Source organism: Pan troglodytes, chromosome 5 (assembly GCF_028858775.2).
Source record: "Pan troglodytes isolate AG18354 chromosome 5, NHGRI_mPanTro3-v2.0_pri, whole genome shotgun sequence".
NCBI classification, from domain to species: domain Eukaryota; kingdom Metazoa; phylum Chordata; class Mammalia; order Primates; family Hominidae; genus Pan; species Pan troglodytes.
This window is the reverse complement of record NC_072403.2, coordinates 166,700,001-166,721,600: the sequence shown is the minus strand read 5'-3', so window position 1 is coordinate 166,721,600 and position 21,600 is coordinate 166,700,001. Positions and strand designations below refer to the sequence as shown.

Genomic DNA, 21,600 nt, shown 5'->3' with positions numbered 1-21,600 from the left:
AGACAACAAATATTCAAGATGTACAAACTACTGTACCTAACAAAACAGTAACCATAACAGTCTTTGGGTGGTTGAGATAAAGGTGATTTTAAGCCTCCTTCCACAGTGAGGATCTTTCTTTTATTCTTGGTGAGAAAAAAAATCCCCCATCCACCCTATCCCCCCCAAATTATCATTCTCCTCAATCTTCTTTCTCTCCCTGATTTGCCCATCTTAGTGACTGGTACCATACTCTTAAATCAACCTTAAACCAAAGCCCTGGCAACACCCATCTTCCTCATATCCAGCTCCCTATTATTACTAAACTTCTACTGCAGTCATCCCTTCCTCTTCTCCCTATTAGTATTACTTTAATTGAGCCCCTCATCTTCTCTAGACTAATTTAACCTTCCTATCCCAAACTCATCCCGCCATTGCCATTCCCTGCTCCACAAAGATGCTAGTCATTTTTCTAAAACAAATTTAAAACTTGTGCTTTCATTTAAAGCCCTTCAGACTCTCGATTCCCTTTTGATTTAGAAGGAGGTCCTATGCATGCTATATAAAGGCCCTTCATCAGAAAACCCAGGCTCAATTCTCCAATCACTCCTCCCTACCCTATCCCCTACCCAAAGCTGCAATTTCCTTGACAATGAGCTTTTACGTTTTGCACACAATGCCTCCACCCTTTGTACTGTATACATCACAGTGTACACAAACTATACATAGGTGACATCACTACTCTTCATATCATAATGCTCCTCATATTACTTTTCATCATATTCCCAGCCCCACCCCATCAGAAAGAGCTTGCTGAGGAAAAGGCTGTGTAGGTATCTAATGTTGTGGACTACCCTGCAGAATGGCTGACAGATGGCAAGCAAGTAACAAAGCTCAAACAACCAGCAACTTTCCGTGCACTCTTTCCAACCACCAGATGCTATTACTATTAAAACCTTCATAGGCTATTATTGTATTAAAGCAATCTGAAAACTATTTTGTAATTAAAATGAAAAAATCGACAATTGTGTAGGACTAGCAAAATAAGAGATTTTAGGCTGGGTGCGGTGGCTCATGCCTGTAATCCCACCACTTTGGGAGGCTAAGGCGGGCAGATCACCGAGGTCGGGAGTTCGAGACCAGCCTAATAAACCAGGAGAAACCCCATCTCTACTAAAAATACAAAATTAGTCAAGGATGGTGGCACCATGCCCGTAATCCTCGCTACTCGGGAGGCTGAGGCAGGAGAATCACTTGAACCCAGGAGGCAGAAGTTGCAGTGAGCCAAGATGGCGCCACTGCACTCCAGCCTGGGCGACAGAGAAAACTCCGTCTCAAAAAAAAAGACATTTTATTCATAGGCCTTCACCCATAGGATTATTTGGAATTAATAAACTGTTACAGCTCTAAGAGGACTCAGACATTTAATTCTTTGCTTTTGCAAATAAATCAAAGTACTGATTAGGAAATTTTGCACAAGCATGATGCTGCAGCCTCTAAACAACTCCTTTAGGATTTTACTACTCTTCAGCTAAGTTGCTCACAACTTTCATTCTTGAAATTACCACCAAAACAGAGACAGGCTTCTAAAAACTTCTGAGTTATCTCATAAAATGAGAATAAGGATTTGGAATTTCTTGTTCAACAGAAATTGCTATAAAAATTAAAACCTTATTTCTTGATGTTAAAGAAAAGCCAAAGATATTAATAATCTTTACAAAGGCAAATTTAAAAACCACTCATAGAAGTCATTTCAGAAAAAAAAAAAAAAAGTAACATGGTAAAAATTCATCTCGACAATTTTTATTCAAAGGTGCTGATATTCAGCCAGAGACAAGATGGATAATCTGCAAACAGTTCTTGAGCTTTTATTAACATTTAGTAAATAAATACTAGTCCTATTAGTAAACTTTGTCCCTATTTTAAGAAAACCACGTAAGCAACTATATCCACAGCGGCTCCCAACTTTGGATAGCAATTATTCTCCTTCTCATTTATTCATTAAAGCCTTTTTATGTATGTGAATAATATTTTTTAAAAGTTCCATAATGCACATGTACTTATCACTAAATTAGGTCTGGGTTGTTTGTGCCAATTAGTGCAGTTTTATTTTATTGTCTTCCCTTAGCGAGTGCAGTAACACATTGAAATCATAATGACTAAGAATCACTTTCAAATAAATATTACACTTCACAAAAAAGGAAGAGATAGAAAGCAATGAGCTAACCTTTTAAAATTTTGTCCCCTTTGCTTAATTTTTTAAATCAACTTTCCCAACAAGAATCCTCTCTGCAATTAAAATGTAAACAACTTTCAATAAATAAAATGGCACTAAATGAGGAAAAACAAACATGCATTTCTAGTACACACACACACACACACACACACTCACACACAAAAATGAAATGTAAACTCCATGAAGGCAGAGGCTTGTTTTGGTTTTTCATTTGGTTTGTTTTGTACACTGTTGAATCCTAGTGCCTAAAATAGTATCTGCACATGGTCAATGCAAAAAAAAATGTGTTAAATGAATATTTCCACCAGGCAGCTTTTCAAGTTGTTTTGCTCTGTTTTTGATGTTAAAATAAGCACTATAAGGCCTTTATGAGCTATACTGTTCTGCTCGATTATAATTCTTGTTTACAAGTAGCAAGTTATTAATCAAGTTCTCGGGTTTCTAAGTTTACTGCTGAGCCCAGCAAAGCATAGCCTTTGGCCTGTTTTGATGGGCCCTCAAACTAAGGATGGTATATGTATACCTATATGGGATTTTTTGTTTTGTTTTGAGATAGGGTCTTGCTCTGTCACCCAGGCTGGAGTAAAGTGGCACAATCTCAACTCACTGCAACCTCCACCTCCCTGGATTAAGCAATCCTCCCAAGTAGCTGGGACTATAGACATGCATCACCATACCCAGCTAATTTTTTTGCATTAATATTTTTTGTAGAGACATATTGTTTCACAATATTGCCAAGGCTGGTCTGGAACTCCTGATCTCAAGCAATCAGCCCGCCTCAGCCTCCCAAAGCGCTGGGATTACAGGCCTAACCACCACACTCAGCCGCACGGTTCTATATTTTAAGCTTTGTAAAAGACAAAGAATATACAAAGAGGCCCACAACACCTAAAATATTTACTAATACTCTACAAAGTCTGCTGCCCCCTGGACTGGAGATTCCACTCATAAGAGAATAAATTTTCTCTAAATATATACTTTCTTTCACCCATCAGTAGAATCTGCACTATTGGATCTCTTACCTAAATCCTTCTCCATATCTATGCCCCTGAATTTTAGAATGTTATCTGAAGAATGTTAAATAAATGCTTTGCTGTTTTGGTTTTTTATCAGAGCATAAGTAGTTATGACGTTGAAGCTAGGAAAAGTAAATGATTAAAGTTAATTTATCTTTAATGTTTCACATACTAAAAAAATAGCAAACAAGGATGAAAGAGGAAAAAAGTCAAAATGGAATATAAACAGAAAAACTTGAACCTAACTCTATTTCAAATTAATAGCAAAACCACTTTAAGTGGGGGAGAAAACTAACCAAGTAATGTTTGTACATAGTATTTTAACTACATGCCCTTAGGCAAAAACAAAAAATGAATTATAAACAAACTCTAATTAATAGGTTTGTTTACAGATATATGCTTTAGCAATTCTGAAACTACTTTCTATGTATTTCAGGAATGAACAAATAATAAGTAAATATATTGTAGATAACAAAAGCCAGGGTTCTTGCTGTCGAAGACAAACTTGGAAAGAGGGAAAGCTAGAATGAACCCTACTGTGTTTGACTGGAATTGAAGATACTATGATGAATTCATGGCTTTTTAGATAAACGGATACAAAACAGATGAGAAAGAGAATGTATGTATATATATATAATTTACAGTTCTATCTATTGATAGATATACACACACTAAAAGAAACTAGAGAAATGGCTGATTCCCAGGCTGGGGTGGGAGTATTTTATTACACTAGAGAATAAGACAACTCAAAAAATAATGAGGACTTGTCAAAAGGACAAAGGAGCCAGCTTGCCTAGTCAAAACTGAGACAATCAGAGTGTAAAGATAACTCAGTGAATTAAGAAAAAATCCATGAGTTTAGCTGGGTGCGGTGGCTTAAACCTGTAATCCCAGCACTTTGGGAGGCCAAGGCAGATGGATCACTTGAGGCCAGGAGTTCAAGACCAGCCTGGCCAACATGGCAAAACCTCGACTCGACTGAAAATACAAAAATTATCCAGGCATGGTGTTGTGTGCCTGTGGCTCCAGCTAGTCAGGAGGCTGAGGCACGAGAATCGCTTGAACCTGGGAGGTGGAGGCTGCAGTGAGCTGAGATCAAGCCACTGCACTCTAGCCTGGGTGACAGTGACAGAGTGAGACTCTGTCGCCAAATAAAACAAAAAACAAAAAACACCATGAGTTCATACTAATATGCATATACACCTATATATATAAATGGGAAAGCTTGTAGAGAATGCAAACTAATAAATACAAAAATGATAAGACTCAGAAAATCACCATGTGGCAATCACCATTAGTTCTGATTCAGATAAGACGACACCAAAACAAGTGGTGAAAATTTGACAAGTAGCAAGGTATTTGCATCAAAGTATCTCCCCAGAAGATACTATTAATAGTTACAAAGGAAAGACAGTAACTACACAGTAGGGAAACCCTGCAGATAAAAATTAACACCCCAGCCTGAGCAACATAGCCCGACCTCCTCTCTACCAAAAATCTAAAAAATCAGGCAGGCATGGTGGCATGCACCTGTAGTCCCAGCTACTCAGAAGGCTGATGTCAAAGGACTGCTTAAGCCCAGAAGTTCGAGGCTGCAGTGAGCCATGATCACACCACTGCACTCAAACCTGGGCAACAGAGCAAGATCCCTGTCTATTTAAAAAATAATAATAAACAAAAGCTCTACATCCCTATTAATGGAATATATGGACAACATGATTCCTGATATGGTGTGCTGAGAGGAATACAATATTACTCCTGGAGTGTTTCTGCCAAAAATACAGAACCCAAAACTAATCATGAAGCAGCAGCAAATCAATATTAAAGCAATTCTAAAAATACTGGCCTATTTTAATCAAATATCATCTCAAAGGTCATACAAGAGCAGAGGAGTAACCAATTGATTCACATTAAGGGAGACTAAGACAAGTGAATGTAAGGTGTGACGTAGAATTTACTCTAGTAAGGACATTATTGGTATGATTAGTGAAATCTGAATATGATCTACAGACAACAGTATTGTATCAAAGTTAGTTTCTTGATTTTGATCATTGTACTATAGTTAAATAAAATGCACTTGTTTTTAAAATACACAGAGTTATTTAGAGGTAAAGGGTACCATGAATTGCAATTTATTCTCAAAATGTTCAGAAAAGAAATTATGTGTTCATTTGTATGTGAAGAGACAGTAAGAAAGCAAACATGGTTACAGGAGGCACAGAAATCTGGATGAAGTATACACAAAAATTATTCATCATTCTTACTATTTTTCTATGAATGTGAAGTTATAAAAAGAATGAGGAAAAAATAAATTTGTATTTGGACATTATACCAGTAAAAACAAAACAACCAACCAAAAAAACCTATGAAAAATTGAATGATGGTTCCCCTTTACACCTAGCACCAGGGGTTGAGAACTAGGTCCTTCTAATCCCTGCTCTAATGCTTACAGAACTGCATTTCCTTGGAAAAATCACAACTGTTGGGCCTCAGTTTCCTTGTCTGTAAAATGGGATGACACCTATCCAACCATTCTCACAAAGTTAATACTAAAGATCCACGGAAACATGGTAATGGCTGCAGAAAAAGAGGGCAGAGTATAAAACACTACATATTATAAAGTGGTTCACTTTTTTCTAATACCTCCTTTTTTTGCTTTTTAATTTTTGTGAGTACACAGTAGGTACATAGACTTGTGTACATAAGATGTTTTGATAAAGTGGTTAACTTCCCCCCACCAACCCCCACCCACACCCAGCCAGAGTCTTGCTCTGTTGCCCAGACTGGAGTGCAGTGGTGCAATCTCAGCTCACTGCCACCTCTCCCTCCCCGGTTCAAGCGATTTCCTGCCTCAGCCTCCTGAGTAGCTGGGATTACAGGTGCACGCCACCACGCCTGGCTAATTTTTATATTTTTAGTAGAGACAGGGTTTCAACATGTTGGCCAGGCTGGTCTCAAACTCCTGACCTCGTGATCCACCCACCTTGGCCTCCCAAAGTGCTGGGATTACAGGCGTGAGCCACCGTGCCCAGTAAAGTGGTTAACTTCTAATAAATGTTTGGTAAATTAAAAGTACTTCAAAAATATGTAAGACAGATTTTTTTCATCATAGTGAGCAGCTGTTACAGAAACTAGACATTTGCTACATCATGTTTTGATATGTAAAAAAAAAAAATTACTTATTCAAAACTCACTTGAAGGGCAAAAAAGATTTAAAAAAATTTTTTTACTCCAGAGGATTTTACTCATATATTTAAAATATTTCAACAAACTCAAACACTTATGTCTATTTTTTCTTAACCATAAAACTTGATGGTATCAAAAACATTGCTAGATCAAAGAAAGCCATTAATTAGGATTTGGTCAACCTCTGAGACATTGATCACTGTACAGAAATCTTTATTTCCCAAGTTCTACACACTAAAGTACATGGCAAACTATTTCATCTTTCATTGATAAGCTACTCAAATGAACCCTGAGGAATCACATCAAATTCAGAAAATATTTATAAAAAGGACATCAAATTTCTCAGGTACTTAAAAAAGCTTGCTTTAAAAATGAAAATACTTATTAGTTTATTCTTCTAAATTCATAAGGTTTGGTCTCCACTTAAGAATAGTTGCTTTTTAAAATCATGCATGTGGAGACTAATGATTCTCACGGACAAAAGAAAACATTCTTAAAGCTGTATTTTACAAGAAATAGTTAAGATTCCAAAATATCAAATGGAGATTTTAAAACATATATAACAGACAATTTTGTATAAAACAATGTAGCTAGTCATATTTTCCCACTGTTTGAAAAATCATTTAACTAAGTCTACCTGTTCAGTCTCTATTTTGAACAGTGGACAGGCAATCTGGACTCTAAGAGGCAAAATGCTAAGAACGGATCAGGCTGCAAACAACATAGTCCCTAGCAAAGAAGCCATGCTGGAGTCAGTAATGCCTGCACAGCCTCCCCAGCTCTGCAGCAAGTTCAATACACAAACTGCTAATGAGACAAAAGGAAAAGAATCACAACAACATAGGCTCCAAGAGGGCATGGTTTTTGCTTGTCTGGTTTACCACTATATCCCAGGAGATGGAAAAAAAAAATCCCTAGGCCGCGATACATGTTCATTAAATATTAGTTACATGCATGAACAAATTAATGAAAGAATGAAATCCTACATCTTTCAAGTCAATCTATATAAATCACATTAAGTTGCAGAATTATTTTAAAAACAAATTTGTCATACATCAACTTAATAGTCAAAATTGTCTTTAGAGAACATGAGCAACATAGTCCCCATTCTGAATAAATAAAGAAATGTCAAAGTTACTGAGATTTTTCCTGACCTATAATAGGTATTTTAATACATTTACATAGCCTTCCTTAAGTTTAAAGGATGGCTGTATCAGAAACTCTTATAAAACAAAATTAGAAAGACAAAACAAATGCATAAAATCAAAATCAGAAAAAGCAAATGCATCATGTTTACCATCAAATATGAGACAGAATCCATTTAGGTACGAAATCACAAACTATAGAAACATTTCTCATCAGCATTTATTTCTCATAACCAATAGTACCTCTACCACAATCTGCTGCCTCTATAATTAGAAAATCAAAAATTCAATTCTTTATTCCTATAGCATATATGTCAATAATTTGTCATCTTATAGTTCAAAGAAATTCTTCAAAAGGTGTATTTTATTATTCAATTAAGAGGTCTGCAATTCACTCAAATAGTTCTCTTTTGTAAAATCACATGGAGCAGAATACAAGTAAACATAACAGAAATTTATATATATATATGATTTATGCTCACTATTGAGCATAAAACTTTTTTCTCCAATTAACCTATTTTTTGTGAAGCAATTCAACTTATTCCCTAGACGCTCTCTTTTAAGACTACCAATCTATTCTAAGTGACAAACTTCATTCTGCTTCCCAAGTACTAACCATATAATCAAATACACTATTCCACTACCAATTGAAACCTAACATATTCCAAAGGGCCTGCCTTATGTGGGTTATCATCATCTTACTATGCTTCTTGTGTCCATGCTGCTGGAAAAGCAGTCTGTACAAGCAGGAGTAGAGGCACAATCCTGAGAGAGAGGAGTAGAGAAAGATGTTGAGAACACAAAACCAGACAAAATGAGCTCACTTAAAAGTTCAGGAGCTCAGCCAGTGTTCAAGGTCAAGGTTGATTACATTCTTTCACACCATTATGAGTTAGAAGTTGTCCAAAACAGCATAACTGGCCTTAGAAAGAGATATCTGAAATTGTACATACAACTAGTAATACTATCACTAATTCTAAGCCACCGATACCCCTTCCGAAAAAGATGCAAACGGGCCCGGCGCGGTGGCTCACACCTGTAATCCCAGCACTTTGGGAGGCCGAGGCGGGCGGATCACTTGAGGTCAGGAGTTCGAGATCAGCCTGGCCAACATGGTGAAACCCCGTCTCTACTAAAATTACAAAAATTAGCCGGGTGTGGTGGTACATGCCTGTAATTCCAGCTACTGGGGAGGCTGAGGCAGGAGAATTGCTTGAACCCAGGAGGCGGAGGTTGCAGTGAGCCAAGATCATGCCTCTGCACTTCAGCCTGGGCAAAGAAGCAAGACTCCATCTCAAAAAAAAAAAGAAGCAAATGATCATAGAATATGACTCTTTGGGACACTGGGGCTATAAAGTCCCCTAAATGTTAATCACAATTACTATAACCAATTCAATGCTAGTCTAGAATGAAATAATTGAACTCCACGAAACATGCATTTCCATCATGCCTAAAATTTTTTTATATTTAATGATGCGTGATTAACACTCTCAAATCATGCAGTCTCTCAAAACCATTATCAGTTTCAATTATCCTTGTATTCTATTTTTAATGTAAGAAAAAAACTTCTATATGTCATTTCAAACAGAAAAACAGCAAAATCAGACTTGAAAATAACATAATTACTAGACAACATAAAACTCACAATGGACTTAACCTAACTGAAATCTTCAATGGACTAGTTCCCTCTGCAACTCTCCTCCCCAAAGTAATAACCAGATGTTCAGAAATGTTAACTACCTTGGCCAAGGTCATTTAGCTACCTAGGATTGCATCCATTCCTTCAAGAAATCTTTACTTAGCGGCCAGGCATGGTGGCACACGCCTATAATTCCAGCACTTTGAGAGGTCAAGGTGGGCAGGTCTCTTGAGACCAGGAGTTCTATACCAGCCTGGGCAATATGGCAAGACCCCATCTCTATTCAAAACACAACAATTACCCAGGCATGAAGGTGCATGCCTGTGGTTCCAGCTACTCAGGAGGCTGAGGTGGGAGAATTGCTTGAGGCAGAGGCAGAGGTTGCAGTGAGCCCTGATGGCACCACTGCCCTCGAGCCTGGATGACAGCAAGACCCAGTCTCAAAAAAAAAAAGAAAGAAAGAAAAAGAAAAAGAAAAAAAAATCTTTACTTCACATATATACTGTATATTGAGATACTGTGCTATGAACCAAGGACATGAAACAAAGGAAATACAGTCACTGTCCTCATAGAGCTTATTATCTAGTGGTAAAGACTATTAAAATTACTTAAAATTGCTATGATCACTGGAAGAAAAAGCACAGTGTTTTAAGACAGTTTAACAGGAGACCTAAATCAGTGATTCTGGACCAGGGTCACTGTGCCCCCAAAGAAACATTTAATAATGTCTGGAAACATTTTTGGCTGTCATAATTGTGGAGGGTGCTAGTGGCATCTAATGCATAGAGGCCAGGGATGCTGTAAACATCCTGGAATGCATAGGACTGCTCCCCAAGCAAACAAGTATCCAGCCCAAAATATCAATAGTTCCCAAGATACTTAGATCTTGGGTTCTCATATGAGCAGAAAGGGGTTAGTGAAAGACTTCCTTCCTTTATAATACTAATTAATATGCTACATCTTTAAAGGACTTTCACAAGGTAAAAAGAAAAAAAATATAGCCTGATTGACAGAATTAACCAGAACTCCCTCTAGAAAATGATAATAGGAAAGGAAAAGCAGAGACAGATTCCCTGGTAGATGAAAATAAAAGACAAATGCAGTGTTTTATAGCTGCTTCCCATAAATTCCCTATCCTGAACCATCAACAAAGGAAAAATAAACTAAAAACAAATTTCACATGTTTATATTATTCCCTCTACCTTTTCCACTTTTCTCTACCAAGCCATGTCTACTACTAGATGTTGGTGAGATTATAAAAAGTCCTATAGTTAGACAAAATACCCACCCTGGATACAAATTTGGAAGTAAAATAAAGTGGAGATGGGAGTTCACTTTATAGAACAGAAAAATGTAGTGGATATTAAATTGATTCTGGAAAGCCTGCATCCTGTAACAGTTTAAAGATTAATCTATCCAAAAGGATCCCAAAGACAAAAAATACTAAGAATTTAGGTATCCTAAATATAACTAAAGGTAACAGAATCCTCTCAATTTATTAACTAAGGTAAATCCAGAAATTAAACTGAAATTATTATTCTGACATATCTCAAACCTACATATCCGGTCCTACATCTTCCCACTCAGCCTATTCAGAGCAGCAAGAGAAATAGATCATGGGGGAAAGGCTACATTGTAATACACTAGCTATACAAAGGACCTGAAAAAAATAGATCACTGATTGGTATTTTATTATATTAAAGATTTACTGTTAACTTTTTTGAAGTGTGATTAATGGTAAAGGAACTACGTTTGTTTTTTGTTTTTTTTAAGTACTTAAAATTTAAAAGAATCTGGCCAGGGGCAGTGGCCCACACCTGTAATCCCAGTACTTTGGGAGGTCAACACAGCAGCATCATTAAAAGCCGGGAGTTCAAGAAAAGCCTGGACAACATATTGACACCCCCCACCCTTCCCTACAAAAAATTTAAAAATTAGGTGTGCATAGTGGCACATGCCTGTATTCCTAGTTACTCAGGAGGCTGAAGCAGGAAGATCACTTGAGCCCAGGAGTTCGAGGTTACAGTAAGCTATGATCCTGTCCTTGCACTCTAGCCTGGGCAAGAGAAACTCAGTCTTAAACAATAACAACAACAATCTGCTGTATTTTAAAATGCCCTCTCAAACTAAAGGAAAGAATGGGTCATGCACTGCCACTGTCTCACGACCCCTTTTCAAAGAAACAAAAAAGGAAACAAAAAAAACAATAGAACAAGATCCTACCAGAATGACCTCCACATAGTGATCATTCTTAAGTACAGAGTATAGATATGCAGCTCACATAAAACTGCTGCATTCCAGCAATCAATGCAGTTCCAAAGTAATCCACAGATTTAGGCAGTTCAATCTGCGACCCTTTTCACTAGGAAGAAATGCTAAATCATTACAAGTGCCACCATCTTAGAGCAGCAGCAACTGCAATAGCTTGCACTCATAATTCTCTTATGGTTAACTGCTCACCCATTGCCTCTGAGGAAATCTTGTATTCTAATCTGAACTTAAGTCTTCCATCATTTCAGAATTGAAAGTAGTGGTCATGGGATTAAACTTTCATCACAGTGATGATGTTTAAATAGAAATTATTTTTCTCCCACAAAATTAGCATGGGGCACTTAAAAAATAAATTATTGAGCCTAAATCTCATTTAACTCGTGAGAAGAAAAATTTACCACATAATTCCTGCACAATTAAAGGATCTTCTGACATAGTAATTTTTAACACAGAAGTGAAAGGTCAACTCCTTTGAGAAATTATGGTAGGGAGGGTAGACATGACAAAAACAACTCATACATATCTTGCATAAAGTCTGGGATTTTCATAGCTGAAACTCATCCACAGTTTGCAGATTAAAAATCTGTATTATTGGGGTTTTTTCTTTTTTTTTTTTTTTTGAAGCAGAGTCTCACACTGTTGCCCAGGCTAGAGTGCAGTGGCTATTCACAGGTGCAGTAATTGCACTCTATAGCCTCGAACTCCTGGGCTCAACAGATCCTCCCACCTCAGCCTCCCAAGTAGCTAAGACTACAGACACACACCCACAATTCACAAAAATCTGTATTCCTAAAGTCTCTGGCATCTTCCTGGTTTTCAAACCAATGATCTCCACAAAATTAAAAGATGGGGGTGACAAAATTCAGTCTGGAAAAACCTGAGCCTTAGCAAGCCATAAAAGGTTAAGTATTTTGTATTTTAAACATTTAATTTGGGGCAGGCACCACGGCTTAGGCCTGTAATCCCAGCACTTTGGGAGGGGAGGTGGGCAGATCACCGGAGCTCAGGAGTTCAAGACCAGCCAGGGCAACATGGCAAAACCCCATCTCTACAAAACAAAAACAATTAGCCCGGCGTGGTGACCTGTCAACAGCGAGTACCTGTCTCAATTTTTCTGATTCAGGGTCGCACTGTTGCCCGGGCCAGAGTGTAGTGGTGCAGCTCACTGCAGCCTCCACCTTCCTGGGTCATGAGATCCTCCCACCTCAGCACCTGCCCCCTCCTTTACACCCCCTTCACCCAAGTTGGGACTACAGGCACATGCCACCGTGACCAGCTAATTTGTGTTGTTGTTGTTGTTTTGTAGAGATGGGGGTTTCGCCATGCTGGCCAGGCTAGCATGGAACTCCTGAGCTCAAGTCATCTGCCCACCTCGGCCTCCCAAAGGGATGGGATTACAGGCATGACCCATCGAGCCCAGCCTATTTTAAATATTTTAAGGTGAAGTATCAAAATATCTTGTTGACAAACATTCCTGATTATTCTTAGAGCTAAATTTTGATTCCTTACAAAGCAAATGGAATTGACAATTCAATGTTTCAAAGATACCTTTAAATTTAGCAGAGAAGTTGTGATGGATTAAGCCCAAAGATAAACACCTTTAAAAGCCAAACTATGAGCGTCGAAAACATCCTTTTCTCCTAATCCTGCAACTAGAATTCCTTTTTAATTTTTGTAATTTGTAACACATAATTTAATGGAAAACAATCATTACTGAACTACTTCTCAGCATATACTTATTTGCAATAACAATGTTTACTACACATCAGCAAATATTACAACATTCACAGAAACAGCATTCAAAATAAAAAACAGTATTATGTATTGTTTTGTGTTTAAAAAAAAAGTATTTTTCTGAATCTTCTTCAAATATATTTCCCTTCCTCAACTCCCTGACTCTGTACTGCTATTTTTAAGCTAACTCCACTTTGAAACACGGTGAAGTTAGAGCATATAAATAAATAAGGAAGTTACAAGACTTAAGTTCTTTGAAATCCATATGGGGAAATGGGAGAGTGCTACATACACTAAAATGGGACTACCACAAACCTCAAGTTCCTGTAAAATGAGAAAACAGGTGAAACACCTATCTAAACATGTAAATGTTAGGCCCCCTTATCCTTAATTAATATTAAAACGAAAAACTGGAATTAACATTTCTTCCCTACTGTGACCAACCATAGTGCACTAACCACTTGTTTACATCTAATATTTGGGAGCTACTGTTTAAAACGTCATGGATGGGCCAGGCGCAGTGGCTCACGCCTGTAATCCCAGCACTTTGGGAGGCCGAGCCAGGTGGATCACCTGAGGTCAGGAGTTCGAGACCAGCCTGGCCAACGTGATGAAACCCCATCTCTACTAAAAACACAAAAAACTAGCTGGGCATGGCGGTGGGTGCCTGTAATCCCAGCTACTCCGGAGGCTGAAGCAGGAGAATTGCTTGAACCCAGGAGGTGGAGGTTGCATTGAGCCAAGATCTCGCCATTGCACTCCAGCCTGGGCAACAAGAGCAAAACTCCGTCTCAAAAAAAAAAAAAAAAAAATGTCTTGGATGGCCCTTTGAGGGGGAGGACCACATTATTAGGAACCCCCCCAAAGACAGACACCCATCAAAGTGTGTGTGGGGAAGGGGGTGGCAGCGGGAATTAAATCCAATGAGGGCAAAAAACAAAACAAAACAAAACCCCCCAGGCGTGGTGGCTCACATCTGTCATCCCAGCACTTGGGATGCCAAGGTGAAAGCACCGCTTGGGCCCAGGAGTTCAAGACCAGCCTGGGCAACATAACAAGATCTCCTCTCTATAAAAAATAAAAATGACGGGCGTGGTGACATTGGCCTGTAACCTCACCTACTTGGGGGGGCTGAGGTGAGAGGAGGACCCCTTGGGCCCGGGAGGCAAAGGATGCAGTGAGCCAAGATCACACCACTGCACTCCAGCCTGGGTGACAGAATGACACTCCTCAAAAAAAGAAAGATAGCTATGAAAAAAAATGAAACACCAGGCGCAGTGGCTCACGCCCATAATCTCAGCACTTTGGGAGGCCAAGGCGGACGGATCACTTGAGGTCAGGAGTTTGAGAACAGCCTGGCCAACATGGTGAAACCCCGTCTCTACTAAAAATACAAAAATTAGCGGGGCGTGGTGATGTGCACCTGTAATCCCAGCTACTCGGGACACTGAGGCAGGAGAATCGCTTGAAACCGGGAGGTGGAGGCTACAGTGAGCTGAGATCCAGCCTGGGTAACAAGAGCGAAACTCTGTCTCAAAAAAAAAAAAAGAAGATGATTCCCAAGTCTATTGCTCTAATTTATCAATGTTAAAAATTAAAAAGGTAGTATTAAAAGAGAAAATGCTTTCCAAAAAAAGTTATGTATCACCGCTATTGAAAATAGCCCAAATATTATCTACCGTTTAGCCTCTTGGCTAAGATTCCCAAATACTGTTTTTGTTTTTAAAGAAATTAAAACAAGATAAAACTATGCAACGGCATTTAAAAGTACTGTCCTATTTGGGCCGTCACAGCAAAAAGCCTCGTATTTTAAGAGGTAAATATTAAAGATACTCTTTAACAATCATAGTATTGAATAAAGTATTGGCACTTTAAGAGTTCATAAAATTTATGCTAATTTAGTTACCAGCATAATTACACTTTTTCTTTTTTTTTCTTTTTTTTTTGTAGACAGAGTCTCACTCTGTCACTGGGCTGGATTGCAGTGGCGCAGATCTCGGCTCACTGCAACCTCCGCTTCCCAGGTTCAAGCGATTCTCCTGCCTCAGCCTCCTAAGTAGCTGGGATTACAGGTGCCTGCCACTACGCCCAGCTAATTTTTTGTATTTTTAGTAGAGACAGGGTTTCACCACGTTGGCCAGGCTGGTCTTGAACTCCTGACCTCGTGATTGGCCCGCCTCGGCCTCCCAAAGTGCTGGGATTACAGGCCTGAGCCACTGTTCCCGGCCATAATTACACTTTCCAAGGCGTACAGGTAGGGATACTAATGCTGACTGTGCAGACGTGTACTTGCTATGTGTGATGTTTATATTAAGGCCTATTGAAGTCGGAGTTTAAAAAGAAATTGAATACATCAAAACCTGTCTTCTTCCAGACTAGTAAATTCAACTACACAGTGAAAATGGAATCTGCTTTTTAAAATCTCGTTTGACACGTGAATGAGCCAGCGAGAAATGTTTCCCCCATAATCTTCCATCTCTCGATGCACAGATCTCTCCCTACCATTTGTCTTTATGTCGTGATGGATTAGAAGAGGAGCGAGTAAAAATAAAAGATATTGCAGAATAACCTTTGCCTGCCTACCAACCATCCAATTAGCTCAAGTCCCTAGCTGGCAAATTACCTAGTCAACAATGCCTCAATTATAAACACTACGTGTAACGTGACCACAGATCAACACCCCGTTGGTTCATTTCCCCCACCGCCCCCAATCGGTGTTAGCCTCAGGGAGGACCAGGGAAGGTCTGGAGAGTCATGTCCAGCGTCCACTTAAATCCTCAAAGGCCCAGGAAGGAGGTGGGCGGGCCAGGCCTCGGCGGAACTGACCTCGAGGGACCTGTCGGGAGTCTCCGGGTGAGGGCCCAACCGGGTCTTTCCCTCCAAGCCCGCAGCCATTCCATAGGACGCCGGAGACGCCAGAACCTCCCTCCGCCCCAGGGCGGCCCTCCCCCAACCCTCCTCCCGGACCCGGGGGAGGGGCACCCAGAGGAGAAACACCCCTCCCCCACGGGCACTGCTAAGCCACCGCTCACCCCACCCTTAAAAAACCCGCAGGCCCGCGCCCACCCTCCGGGCCCCGGCCTCGACCAGGGGTGGGGGTGGTGCGGGCAGGAGCAGGGGAACCCGGCTGCCATACCAACCTCGCTATTGAAGGTCTTCACGGCCTCCATGTTGTCGCTGCGGAGGCCCCGAGCCCGGCGGCGGAAGAGGCGGCGGCCACTGCACTGGGTGGGGAGAGCGAGACGCGGGCTGCTGCGTGGCCGCGAGGAGGGGGCGCTGGCGGGAGTGCGGGCCGCTGCGACCTCGGGGCGGAGTGGAAGGGCACGCGCTGGCGAGGAAGGGCTCCCTCAGCGGCAGAGCGGCCCCGGCATGGCCGCTAGGGCGGGGGGAGCGCCGTTCTAGGGAACAGAGGCGCTGCCGGGGCGGGTCGGCGGCGGGCGGGGGAGGGGCTGGGCCGCGGCGCCTTCTCTTCTCTGCCCCGCTCCGTTTCGGTCCCCCTCCCTCTAGCCCCTTCCCCTACACTCTCCACTCCCTTCTTCCCCTTCCTCCGACGGGCTCCTGTTTCACCTCCCCGCCGCTCGGGCCGCAGGAACCAGCCCCGCTCGGCGAAGACAGAGGAGGAAGCGCTGGCAGCAGCGGCTGCGGCATCCAATATGGCGGACTCGAGTCGGGCCGCGCAGCTCGGGGATCCGCGGCGCCGGCCAGCGCGCCCCCTGGCGACTGGACCGTGCGGGCCCCGGCGGCCGCGCGGAAACCATCGAGCGCGCTGGGGCCAGAGCGTCGCCGCCCGGAGGCCCGGCTGGGCTCCGCGGCGCTCGCCTTGGCCCCGGGGCCGCCCGCGCCTCGCCCCCTCCCTGCGCCTCGCCCCCTCCCCGCGCCCCGCGGACGCGGGAGCGAGCGCTGCGGCATCCGGGGGAACGCCGCGGCGGGTTTGTACAGCAGGAGGAGGCAACTCCAAAGCGCGGCTCTAAGAAGAGCCTAAACGTGCCCAAGAAGCGGCAAGTTGAGGAAATGTGCGCGTTTCCCTTGTTTCCCGGTGGATTGGTCCTTTTGCACAAGCGGCAGGGTTTAGTTGCTTTTCACAACTTTACTGGACAGTTCCCTAAACATCCGCAGCCTCCGCCAAGAAAAAGTTCCTGGTCATCTATTTAGTAACAGAACTCAATTGTTTTAACTGCACAGGGAGGGAACATTAGAAACCAAAGCCTTGGATTCGGGTTGTGGCAGGCGGCGAGGGAAACAGGCATGCAGCAGCTCCTTGCAGGAAATGCCCGCTGCATAGGATCCAGGGACTGGAGTGGCACAATGAGTGCATTTGTCTGCAAGGCGGGAAGGGGACCCTAGAATGCACAACACTTGAATAGGTGAAAAGGGAACCCGTCTGTTTCGGAAGATGAATTGTTCTAAAGGAATTTTGCCCTAGGATACTTGGAGTAAAGGTAAATACAGTATTTCTTAGATGGATTAGGAGATGCTGCTAGTAAAAAGCCTTCTCTCTCGTGCAGCGCAAAATAAGGTACCAATTTAAAAATATTTATCGATGTTAAAAGATAGGGATGTATCGTGGAACCCCGAACACTGCTGTCCTCTTGTTGAAAGTCATTTTTCAACAATCATTCCCAAATTCACTCAAAGGGAGAGAGGAACATAAGGGCAGGATCGTACTTTTGGAGAGTTTTGGAATCAAGGTAGTTCCTAAGAGCTGTGCGCAGAGCCCCGTGAAACTGGGGAAGTAAGGCCCTTCTTGAGGTTTCAGAGCCTTCATTCTACTTCATTGGCAGCTTTAGTATAGGGCCTGGCTACTGAGAAGGTAACAGGGATAACTCACTAAGTGCTTTTATATTTACTTCAAAATCTCAAATTCTGTCACAGATTTCTCCACCGTCTCCCATCTTCAGGCCTAGCCATGATGATCTTTTACTGACACTTGCAGTAGCCTCCTAACTGGTCCCTTGCTTGTCTTCCTACAGTTCATTTCCAGACAGTAGCCGAGGGATGTTTTTCTTAGATAAATCAGATCAGGTCACTCCCTTACTTAAATCCCTTAAATACTTTCTCATTGCCCATCTGATACCATCATAACTTCTCACCATGGCCTGAAGGCCCAGCCCAGCCTGCCGCAGCTCACACCACCTTCCCTTGCTCCCTGACTCTCCTCCTGCCACACTGGCCTTTCTGTTACTTGACAAGAAGCAGTGTTTTCATAGGTAGGACAATTGTGTCTCTTCACACAGGGTGCTGTTGCTCTTGTCCTTTCCATAGCTGACTCCTCCTCCAATCTTCCTGAAAGAGGTCTCCTAATCACTCCATCTAAAGGAGCATTTACTGTGGCTTGAGAAAGTACTGCACTCAGTTCTGTGCATGCCAGGTTCTCACAATCAGAAGTCACTGCTTTGAGGCCGGGTGTGGTGGCTCTCGCCTGTAATCCCAGCACTTTGGGAGACCAAGGCGGGTGGATCACCTGAGGTTAGGAGTTCGAGACCAGCCTGGCCAATATGGTGAAACCCCGTCTGTACTAAAAATACAAAAAAAGTAGCCAGGCGTGGTGGCACGCCCTTGTAGTCCCAGCTACTCGGGAGGCTGAGGCAGGAGATTCGCTTGAACCCGGGAGGGGGAGGTTGCAGCGTGCCGAGATCGCGTGACTGCACTCCAGCGGGGGCAACAAGAGTGAAGCTCTGTCTCAAAAAGAGAAACAAAAAGAAAAGAACGGAAAAAAAAGGCGCTGCTTTGGCCTGTGAGGGATTATTTATTAGGTCATACATGAAATGAGTGTTGATGGAATTACTTAGGCCTGAGAAATTAAAATGCAATACAAGCTAAAGGATAAAATCAGTGGTTAACATGCTTCACAATTTGATTTAATAAAGCTTCCGCATTCAGAATGGTGACAGAGGGCATAGTTTGATCAGGGTAAGCAGGGGGGGAAGATACAGAGAGCAGCCTAAACACAATCTTTTTTTTGCGGAGGGAGGGAGGGGCCGGACGGAGTCTCGCTCTGTCGCCAGGCTGGAGTGCAGTGGCACGATCTCGGCTCACTGCAACCTCCACCTTCTGGGTTCAAGCGATTCTTGTGCCTCAGCCTCCTGAGTAGCGGGGATTACAGGCACGTGCCACCACACCCAGCTAATTTTTGTATTTTTAGTAGAGACGGGGTTTCACCATGTTGGCCAGGATGGTCTTGATCTCCTGACCTTGTGATCCGCTTGCCTTGGCCTCCCAAAGTGCTGGGATTATAGCCGCGCCGGGTTTTATTTTTTATTTATTTTTTGAGACTGAGTTTTGCTCTTGTCGCCCAGGCTGGAGTGCAATGACGCGATCTCGGCTCACCGCAACCTCCGCCTTCCGGGTTCAAGCGATTCTCCTGCCTTAACCTCCCAAGTAGCTAGGACTACAGGCACCCGACACCACGTTCGGCTAATTTTTGTATTTTTAGTAGAGACGGGGTTTCACCATGTTGGCCAGGCTGATCTCAAACTCCTGACCTCCGGCGATTCACCCTCCTCGGCCTCCCAAAGTGCTGGGATTACAGGCATGAGCCACCTCGCCCAGCCTAAACACAATCTTAATATAAGAAGGCGATAAAGCAAGAGAAAGGTTAGAGGGGAGCCTGGGGTTCCAGTGCAATGACTATATACAAAATTTATACACAACTACATACAGAGTGTGAAAACAGTACCCGTGTGTGTGTGTCTCTGTGTGTGTTTGTGTATGTATGTATGCTAGGATTCTGATTGCCAGTATAACCAGCCAATTTGAGCTACTTTAAGCATAAAACAATAATTCATTATTACAGTACAGGTTTTTCTCATGTAACCAAAAGTCAGAAATGTAGCTGAGTCCAAGGGAGGGACTTGAACCAAAATAGAAAACCTAAGAGGCAATGTAATCTCTGCTTATCTGCTTAATTTTTCTATTGCTTTACCCAATTCTCTGTTTTATCTAGTGGAATCTATTACTTTTGGTTTTATAGTTCTAGACAACTTGAGGACCTGAATGACGACCTCTTCCTTCCCAAATCCAAATTCCCAAGGAAAGAAATAAGGAATTTCATTGACCCAGCTTGGATTAGGTGACCATCACCAAGAAACTGACCACTAATTTGGTTCTGAAAAGACTGATAGGAAATAGTGGTCAGGAGTACTTCAGTCATTGGAAGAGATATTTCATAATCTAAAGTTTGTGGTGTTCTCCTGTAAATGTTATCATCAGATTGTCCCTGAGGACTAAATAGTTTCTGGGAGTAACTTATAGAAATGAATTCAGCCATGGCCAAGAGGTCAGAGTCAAAAATAGTCTAGAGCAGTAGTCACCATAGAACTTTCTGGGGTCATGGAAATGTCTGAATCTGTGCGGCCCAATTCAGTAGCACTAGCCCTGTGTGGCTACTGTGCACTTGAAATATGGCTAGGGCAGCTGAGGAAGATAATTTCCAATTTTATTTTACTTTAATTGACTCATGTTTAAGTATGTGGCTAGTGGCTACCATATTGGAAAGCATAGGTCTAGCTAGAGGGTACTTGCTCCCATGGACAGGGCACTTCTTAGATAAGGGATAATTGTGAGGTAGCACTAAGCAAAACAAAAAAAACAAAAAAAAAAACTTGTGAATTATCAGCTATTAGAAGGAATAATATATGTTTATGAGGTACTTTTAAAATGGGGCAAAAACCTGGAGCATTGTCTAAATTAAAACTAATTCCCACCCAATTGGAAAAAAGAAAACTTAGGAAGCAAACATTCCAGAATGCTTAGTAAATTAGGGTATAGAGACAAATGAATTATTATACTACCAATAAAATAATTTTTAAAAGATTGTGGGAAACTATTTGGCAGTTCCTCAAAAAACTAAGCATAGAATTGCCATGTGATCTAGAAAGTTCACGTATGTGTATGTAGCCAAAAGAACTGAAAGCAGAGACTTGAACACGCATGTTCACAACAGTGTTACTCACAATCATTAAAAGGTGGCAGCAACCCAAGTGTCCATTGATGGATGAATGGATAAACAAAATGTGGTACAATGGAATATTCAGCCTTAAAAAATGAAGGAAATTCAAGGCCCAGCACGGTGGCTCACGCCTGTAATCTCAACACTTTGGGAGGCCAAGACAGGCAGATCACCCGAGGTCAGGAGTTCGAGACCAGCCTGGCCAACATGGTGAAACCCCATCGCTACTAAAAATACAAAAATTAGCTAGGCGTGGTGGTGTGCTCCTGTAATCCCAGCTACTTGGGAGGCTGAGGCAGGAGAATCGCTTGAACCTGGGAGGCGGAGGTTGCAGTGAGTCGAGATCATGCCATTGCACTCCAGCCTGGGTGACAAGAGCAAAACTCTGTCTCAAAAAAAAAAAAAGGAAATTCTGATACATGCTATATAACACAGTTTTACCTTGA

At 41.9% G+C, this 21,600-nt stretch overlaps 1 protein-coding gene and 1 long non-coding RNA gene across 10 annotated transcripts in view; one reads left to right on the top strand and one right to left on the bottom strand.

Annotated features, from left to right (window-relative positions):
* SCAF8 (SR-related CTD associated factor 8) overlaps positions 1 to 16,923 on the bottom strand; it is a 175,651-nt gene extending 158,728 nt beyond the window's left edge. For 2 of the 9 annotated variants that reach the window (XM_063813592.1, XM_063813590.1), the window contains exons 1-2: positions 16,774 to 16,923; positions 16,347 to 16,430 (exon numbers count right to left, since the gene is read on the bottom strand). In XM_063813592.1, the coding sequence (XP_063669662.1) occupies positions 16,347 to 16,430; positions 16,774 to 16,854 (165 nt within the window). In that variant the 5' untranslated portion in view covers positions 16,855 to 16,923. Of the gene's footprint in view, positions 1 to 8,264; positions 8,328 to 16,346 lie in introns of all 9 variants that reach the window. The other 7 variants (XM_003311555.7, XM_063813589.1, XM_016956512.4 and 4 more) reach the window with 7 other exon arrangements.
* The window catches only part of LOC112209503 (uncharacterized), a 17,767-nt gene continuing 12,141 nt past the window's right edge, over positions 15,975 to 21,600 (top strand). Inside the window, exon 1 of the long non-coding RNA XR_002944325.3 lies at positions 15,975 to 16,059. This is a non-coding gene — a long non-coding RNA (uncharacterized LOC112209503). The remainder of the gene's footprint in view (positions 16,060 to 21,600) is intronic.